General features: G+C 36.0%; 1 protein-coding gene across 1 annotated transcript; it reads right to left on the minus strand.

Moving 5' to 3' along the window:
• Positions 1 to 833: 833 nt before the first annotated feature.
• LOC18045249 (NADH dehydrogenase [ubiquinone] flavoprotein 1, mitochondrial) lies at positions 834 to 5,422 on the minus strand. Its single transcript, XM_006438020.2, has 3 exons — positions 5,287 to 5,422; positions 1,852 to 3,241; positions 834 to 916 (listed from the first exon to the last, which is right to left on the minus strand). The coding sequence occupies exons 1-2, from the start codon at positions 5,420 to 5,422 to the stop codon at positions 1,866 to 1,868; spliced, it is 1,512 nt and encodes a 503-aa protein (XP_006438083.2). The 3' UTR covers positions 834 to 916; positions 1,852 to 1,865.
• Positions 5,423 to 8,899: the final 3,477 nt, after the last annotated feature.

An 8,899-nucleotide genomic window follows, 5' to 3' on the forward strand; every position in this document is an offset into this window, starting at 1 on the left:
GAGGTCAACACTGGAATCCCCTGGAGAAGATTATTGGCCTAACTATCAAAGGTCATCAGGATAAACGGGAAAGAGAGATGCCGGTGATGAAGAAGTTGCAAGAGAATCCACAGCATCATCACGAAAGAGAAGAAGAATACATAGCTCATAGTAGGGCTGGGACTAGGAGGCTGCTTCAACTTCAATCCCAAAGACAAGCTGCTCGTTTGGAACTGCAAAAGATTGAAAACAGCGCTGATATCCAAGACAATCTTAAGAGTTTCAGACAACTTCAATTCAAGAACTTGCTGGGTGTTCCTTGAGCTTGCTGCCAAAGTGATGATGGGTGCCTTTCAAGGAACCCGATTCTGGAATCCCCTGGAGAAGATCGGTTTACGACTCAAAGATTAATGTTTATTTTATTTGAAAATTATCAAACATTGATGTTTTATATATCACACGGAATCAAAATGTATATAATTTTTTCTTTATTATTATGTGCTGTGACGAATTACCAAACATGAGAATTGATTGAATTCCTCCACCACTGGATTGATTATGTGCCCTTTTGGATCGATTGACTTTTATTTTTCCCCCTTCTTTTTACCTTCTGCTGCTTTGTTAACTGTTTAATCTTCGTTTTAGACTTTCTCCACCAATAACAAATCAAATCACGCTGGTAAGTTCTATATTTAATTTATTTGTTTATTCAGCTTTTTGAAAGTAGCCTGCAATTTGATGAGCCAAAATCGAATGAGTTACGGCCGAATGAAATATTGGCCAATAATCGTACTCTGGGTCACAGAAACCAAGTATTTACTCAGCTTGATCTTTACCCATCTTATGCGCTCAAACGTGCGTAACTCTCTTAATTCTATTCAGTGACGTTTCAACTGCAGCTTCATCTTTATTTGACGACAGAAAATATGATCGGCTTCTGAAACCAAAACATACAGATATTATTAACAAAGCTCCTCAGATTAGCCAAAATGTCATGTTCAAGAGATACGTGAAACAACTTTTTTAAGTATCTGCGGATTCTGTACCCAGCTTATCAAAAAAAAAATCCATGCCCAGCCACAAGAGGACCGACCGTCATTTCTCCAGGACAGTAAATGAAGAATCCATAATTCATACAGCTTAAAACAAACCAAATTCTAACAAAATCTTCAGATGCTTGAATTACTCCCAATATCTGGGATGCTTTCCTCAGTTTTATTCCACAATATCGACCATTTGAAGAAAAAAATTACCTACTTAGCACAAACATCCATTATTGTATTAAATTTCACATATTTGCCAAAGTGGAGGTGAGAAAATGTGAGACAATATGTGAAACATTTATTCAATATGTTATGTCTGATATACTGTCCTTTCCAAAAGAAGACCAACATAGAAAATGAAGTTTAACTACATGAAAGTACGAAACATAATATTTGCCCGCAATTTGCTCACAAATGCTGAGGTCTATTCACCTTGTAGGCATCTAAAGCACTGGAGCACCCTTCAAGATGCCTGACATCCGAGGGCAAAAGAAAACAGATTACATTCCTGAAATTACTGTCAAATTATTTGAACAAATAAGGTAATTCTTTGACAATTTATCCATACATCATTTAGAACCTTATACCATTCTGTGATTATGGACAAGCATCTTACAGCCAAAGAAAAAACAGAACCATTATCTGAGGGATAAATGCAACGAAAAGAATGGCCTCGATCATGGAATTGCATACATAACCAGATAATATTTCCAAACACATTTCATGTTTGTAATAATTAATTATCCAAATCACACAAGTTCACGGTAATTTATTCTTGGGGGAAATGTCCACTTTAAGTAATGTTAGCAAAAAGGATCCAAGAAGCAACCTGAGAAGAAAAATTTAAGCTGTGGCCTCCAGCAGCTCCCTCTCAGCATGCTCTTTGATCCTTCTCTCAAGCTCAGGCCTAAAATGTCGTATGAGACCCTGAACAGGCCAAGCAGCTGCATCACCCAGTGCACAGATTGTGTGCCCTTCAATCTGCTTGGTCACCTCCTGAAGCATATCAATCTCCTCCAACTTTGCATTTCCAACCTTCAATCTTTCCATGATCATCCAAAGCCATCCTGTTCCCTCCCTGCATGGAGTGCACTGCCCACAGCTTTCATGCTTATAGAAGTATGAGAGCCTAGCAATTGCATCGACAACATCAGTTGATTTGTCCATGACAATCACAGCAGCAGTTCCCAATCCTGATTGAACAGCCTTCAGAGCATCATAATCCATCAGCACATCATCACATATATGTTTGGGAAGCAACGGAACTGAAGAACCCCCTGGTATTACTGCAAGTAAATTATCCCATCCACCTCGAACACCACCACAGTGTCTATCTATCAACTCCTTGAGGGGAATACTCATCTCCTCTTCAACTGTGCAAGGCTTATTCACATGGCCCGACACACAAAACAATTTTGTACCAGAATTGTTCTTCCTGCCAAAACCAGCAAACCAGTCCGGTCCACGCCTTAAAATGATGGGAGAAACGGCCACAGTTTCCACATTGGTGACAGTGGTGGGACAACCATATAAACCTGCATTAGCAGGGAAAGGAGGCTTCAATCTTGGTTTCCCCTGTTTACCTTCAAGGCTTTCCAAAAGAGCTGTCTCTTCACCACAAATATAAGCACCAGCACCATAGTGGATATGCACATCAAAATCATAACCAGATCCGCAGGCATTCTTGCCCAACAATCCAGCAGCATAAGCTTCTTGCCTCGCTCTTTCAAGGTTTTTACGTTCATTTACATATTCACCCCTTATGTAAATGTAAGCAGCAGAAGCCCTCATTCCTACGCCAGCAATCAAGCAGCCCTCCAACAACTTATGTGGATCATGCCGCATAATTTCCCTGTCTTTACAGGTTCCAGGTTCACTTTCATCAGCATTGACAACAAGATACGAAGGACGGCCATCAGACACCTTGGGCATGAAGGACCACTTGAGGCCAGAGGGAAAACCAGCACCACCACGTCCGCGGAGACCAGACTTCTTGACTTCATTGACAATCCAATCTGCACCCTTGAGTACCAAGTCTTTAGTTCTGTGCCAATCACCCCGTTTCATGGCACCTTTGAGAAAAGGGTCATGCATCCCATATAAGTTGGTGAAAATCCTGTCTTCATCTTTCAGGCCACCAAAATGGGTTTTCTCTGGAGGTGGGGGAGGTGGCGGAGGTTGTGGAGTACTGGCAGTTGATGCAATTGGCTCAATTTGTGCTGTAAACTGGTCCCACTCTCACTGTAGCAATCTACCCAATGATGCCCTTTGCAGGGATAAAACGCCCCTTCATGGGTGCCTTAATGCCATAATAGAACAAAATGATTATTTTGTTACAAAAATGTTGTCAAAAAAAAATAATATTCATAAAATACATGTGTGTGTGTGTGTGCGCGTAACCCCCCCCCCCCCCCCACCACACACACACACACACACACACATTGTGCCACAATGACAAAGAGTTAGATGAACTGAAATCCCTCACCATAAGAAGCACAAAATTTCAAGAACAAGAAAGACAATGACACTGAAGAACAGTAAATTACAGAAGACGAGTGAGACATATCTGATAGGAACATAAAACCAGATGTGAGTTGCCAATTCCATATTAACTAAACAAGATCCACAGTTCCATTTTAGAATAACTAAATTACTGCAAACATAACTGCAGCAATAACACCCGTAAACCACAAGGCCTGTGGAAGCACGATCAAATGTAATAACCAGAGGGGAAAAAAGAAAGCAGAAATTCCATTTCATAGACAAGAAAAATCATCTGAGACACAATTTAAGAGTCTGTTGATGACTTCCCAAGTTGAAACTTTCTTTCTCAACACCCTCTCTTATTTAAACGTTATGATTCCAGTACAATTAGCTAGAAGATGTTGATTTTGATAAGCTGCAAAGCTGTGTTTGTTAGCCATTCATTTCAACTCCCATTAAAATAAATGTAGCCAAACATGAAAATGAAAACCCGCAGATTGAGCATAAATAAAAAAATTTAATTTAGTTAACCTAAGTATCTCAATTCGGAAACGAAATTAAAAGAATAGTCAAAATCAAATTTCCTCGTCACTGTTAGCTCTAAATTCCTCGTGTTTCCCAGCAATCCAACGAAGGACAAACGGAAAAATGATAATAAAGCAACATTAGATCTCACACCAACATAATCTTCACGATCATTCAGTATTGTAGTGTAGATAATATCGTAATTTTGACAAAAAATCATCGAACCCCTAAGACAGTAAAAGATATATATTCCAAAGAAACGAAAAATGTAAGATGAAGTGAGATAAAATTAATGGCGTACCATAGCATGAAACGTCGAAGAAGAGTCGCCGATTAAGCTCTAGCTCAAAATCGAGAAACCACAGAAGAAATGGAGTGGAGATTTGAAGGAGGCAATTGTTTCCTACTCTCGACAGCACTGGAGTTGTTAGATGGACGGTGGAGATTTATTGATCGCGAACATCAACTCACCCGCAATGAATCGGGCGGTGGATATGTAAGTCGGTAAGGCTTGTGATGATTTCGGGTGATACGTTTTAGCCTGTTTGTGGAGCTATGCATGCGGATTGCGGACCACGTTTGTTGGGCTGGGCTTATTTTGAAAATTGGATCGATCCGAATTGTATTCGGCCCTTTGTAATAATTGGAATGGAACCCAAAACTAATCAATTGTGTCTGCTTGGCGATTTGAAATTATAGAATGAATAGGATTTTAATTGTTTTTAGGGAAAACCAATTTTTTTTGACACAGCAATTGGAAAATAATAATAATAATAATGATTAGAATGTTGATTCAGTTTGTAGATTTATGTTTTTTTTCCCTTGTAAGTATCATTTTGGGCGATTGGGTCTTTCTTTAATTACTGGCATTTACTCAGATATTTGTTAAGTAATAACAGGAAATGATCTCATTATATCATAATTTCGATGCCTAAACTCATTTTGAGCAAATCTAAGTCCATTCAAGTCATATTTACAAATTACAATTACAGCTACAGTGAAATTTACTCAGCGAAGGAGAGGTACTTAAAGGTACTCAAACTTCACATATACATCTCACGGCACGGGAACAAATCATGAGTCATTTACTATTGATAATGTTGAAGACAATGTAGCGCAAATCAAGAACGCGGCACGCTCTATTCCTTGAAGAAAGTACGCGTATGATGCGTCTTATCAGACAAATGGCACCGATAATAATGATCGAAGTACACGAAATGTCTTGGGCATGTTTTGTAAGAGTTCATTGACAAACAATTGTTGGTGTTTTGGCCACCTTCATTGTGTTTGATCTGCATGCCGATAGCTTCCAGAGATGAGGGGTCCAATGCTGCAAGCGACTGAAAAAAATTATCACCAAGTGGCTTCGGTGTTCCAGTTGTGTAAGACATTGGGGATTGAAATTAATTGATGTCCATATTAGGCCAAGGGCTCAATTGATCAGTTTCGTACGTTGTGAGTGTGTATATTTCTTAATAGACGGACTCTGACGGAGGCCCCCTACATGCTCCGTCTTACATGTGTAGTAATGGGTCGTGGGTCAATAATGTAAAATCCACTTTTCTTGTATTTCTATCATATAAAAAATATTATTAAAACTAATGCAAAAGAGATCAATAGTGAAATTTTGGACCAGGGATCGTCGTGAAGGATGAAACCTCTTAAATACAAATAATGAAATTTGATAAATAAAATACTAATAGACCGATAACTATTATTTCGGCATTTTCATATTAAAGTACATAATAGCAACTATTTTAATCGAATTTTGGCTAGGATGTGATTCGAACCACTAAGCAATGCTTCTCATTAGATTTAGGTCAAATCCAATGAAAACAAATAAATTTATTATGTTTAGGAGGAGATTGGGCTAGCAAAGATTAGGATTTAAATGTGTATTTCTATTATTTAAGGTAGGAGAAATAGTTGAGGTGATCTGAGAGTTGAGCTAAGGTGATTCGAGAGGTGAGCCGAAGTGATTTGGGAGGTGAATTGAGGTGTTCTGAGTTTAAAATAACATGGGAACTCTATGAGGTTAATTTAAGGAGTTGATGTGGGAAGTTCAAGAGAACTCAATGTATAACTCCAGTGAAATTGAGGATAGCTCTAGATAACTTATTTGAGACTTGTGGTATAACTCATGTGAACTCATAAAGGAAATGCGATTTGGGTAAAAAAAAAACTATTGTAATAAGCAGAAAATAAGTATAAACATAAAAATACACATAAGATTTTACGTGGTTCGGCCATTTGGGCTACATCCATGGGAGTGATCATCTCCAATTTATTATATATGTGATGTATTATATGTTTTACTTTACAATATCAGCAAAATCTTATTAAAGGTTGGTGATAATGAATAATAACAAGAGGGAGACGTGAGTTTTATTGAGATTAGAGAATTTTCTAAGAAAATAATAAGGGAAAAGTTTCTTTGAGAAATGAGATGGGCAAAATCTTATGTGAAGGTGTAAAAACGAAGGAAGGAGAAGACGAAACAGCCTATCAAGAAATCAAATTTGAAAAAAGATCCTTCATGTGTTGTGTTTTGAGCTTAATGATAAGATTGGCGCCCTAAGGACAATTTTATCATTTTTGCCAAATGGAGTTTTTTTATTAGTGTTGTCTTCCTCAAGTGGAGCTATTATTATCTTTTTCTTTTATTCACTTGATAGTGACTAACAAAGCTTGGTGAGTAATTCTTCTATCCTTTATGTGTTCCTTGTTCTTTGCTACATGACAGAAGCTGGTGTAGTTGTCCTACTACTTTTAAGGAGTGCAAAGGATAGCTGACGTGATCCGCTTTTATTGATTTACTCAAATAATTTTTATTCTTATTGGCTCCTTATTCTTAGCTAAAAAAAAGATATTTTATTTTATTTTTATGATGGCGTGCACAGTTCACGTGCTGTCTCTAATCAACAAAATTTGAGTTTTGATAATATCTACTAGACATATTTACAAAATTTATCATTTCCTCAAATAGCTTATCTCCTGACCTTTGAGGGCTATACTACAATTCGGTCAAACAAGTTAACTTCACTTCACTGATTTTATTTGTCACGTGTCATTAATTCATAAGCCCATGTCAACATTCAAATTTCCCCCCAAACAACAACTATTATATGTGAGATTTTGTTGGTTGATCAACTGAAGAGTTCTTAAATCTTTGTCTTGAACTCTTTGTGCAAGAAAGACAACTGAACCTCAGGCCAAACCTAACGCAAGAAACATAGAAATTGCTGGCCATCCAACGTCTATCTACTTCTTAGTATAAAATGGGATCTAAAAATGTCATTCCTTTTGGGGGGTCAATTGTATTGTTATTAATTGCCCAAGAGTGCAATTAGCTTATTTAAAAAAGGCAGGCCGAATCCGGCTGAATATAGATACAAGTTTCTTGCTTTGGATACTTGTATCTTTTCGAATAGAGACAATGCCGAAGTAGATTGGTCTATTGGAATGGCCAAATGTATGTAATTGTCTCTCCATCCTTTTAATTACTTTAATTTACACAAAGGCGCCAAATATTTATCAGCTTACGAGCATATTTAAGATCGTTTTAAATTGTTAAATATGTAATTATGTAACTACCTCCCATCATTCCGCTGCTAACATTTTCAAAACTCAATGTGGAAAAATATATATACTGCTTTTCTATGACAATTTTATTCACCTCATGAAGAAACTTATCCTATATTAAGTCAATTTAGAATTCCATGTAAAATAATTTCATAGAAAATAGAAACATATCCATGTAAAATCTCTTTATTGGTGTGATCCCGTGGCAAAATCTTGCCAGTGATAACTGATTGTACAAATTTATTAGATGAGAAGATATTCTGTACCAAAACCCACTCAATCTGATCATCCGCTCTTTTCATGTTGTACTAGATAATAGCGTTTGGGTTCCTGATTTATTATGATTTCTCAAAGAATGACATAAGTTTTCAGTCTATATTAAGCAGGTCCCCAGCTAGGTAACTTTTGTAATAAGAGTGACACAGACCTGTAAAAGCGGTTCCAAATGGATCATCCAGAACATATACATCATATGTTTTACATGATTTTTTGTTGCATTATGATAGATTAACTCCAAAATAATATACATGTTGAAATGTTATTGGATAGAGACCTATATCATTTATGCGCTTGTTCCATCTAATAAGAATGTAAGTTGTGCTCTACTAAAACTATCGGTATGAATAATAATAATAATAATAATAATAATAATAATAATAATAATAATAATAATAATAATAATAATAATAGAAAACAAGATTTTTAAATTCTTATAAAAAAATATCAAACTCATATTTAATTTTTATAAATATTTATGGTTGTAGGATTGATTTTATATTTATTAGGCATAACATACTTATGTGGTAAATTTTGACTTTGGTAGACCCTTGTTGTTGTTTCGAATTTCAGTGGATTATAAAATTATAGTTAAAAAAACAAGGGAAAATATCCACCGTCCACCCATTTTTTACACTTTTTTCAAAAATACACAATTCCTTCATTTTTTGACTGGAATCCACCTAAAGTTACATTTTTTTTCACTTTTCCACTTCCGTTTGGAATCCGTTAAGAAAACTAACGGAAACTTAAAAAATGACCATTTTACCCCCAAAACGAAAATTACAATTTCACTTTAAAAATTATAAAAAATAATTAGATTAAATCTAATTATTTTCCCCATCGGTCAATAAATAAATTAATTCCATACCATCAAATGCGGGTTTTTTTTTTAAATATGTCTGTAATTAGAATGCTAAATTATAACAGTAGTATTAAAAATAGTCCAATCTCACAAATCATCAATTGGATTTCAGATAAGTAGAGTTTTATTATTAATTGAGTTATAA

This window comes from Citrus clementina, unplaced genomic scaffold (genome assembly GCF_000493195.1).
Source record: "Citrus clementina cultivar Clemenules unplaced genomic scaffold, Citrus_clementina_v1.0 scaffold_4, whole genome shotgun sequence".
Classification (NCBI taxonomy): Eukaryota; Viridiplantae; Streptophyta; class Magnoliopsida; order Sapindales; family Rutaceae; genus Citrus; species Citrus x clementina.

Bases quoted from the DNA above. Each gene is read 5' to 3' on its own strand.
- LOC18045249 (XM_006438020.2), bottom strand. From the start codon at position 5,422: ATGTCTTACACAACTGGAACACCGAAGCCACTTGGTGATAATTTTTTT. The intron at 3,242-5,286 runs GTTTGTCAATGA...ACCAGTTTACAG, and splicing joins TGGCCAAAACACCAACAATT to CACAAATTGAGCCAATTGCA.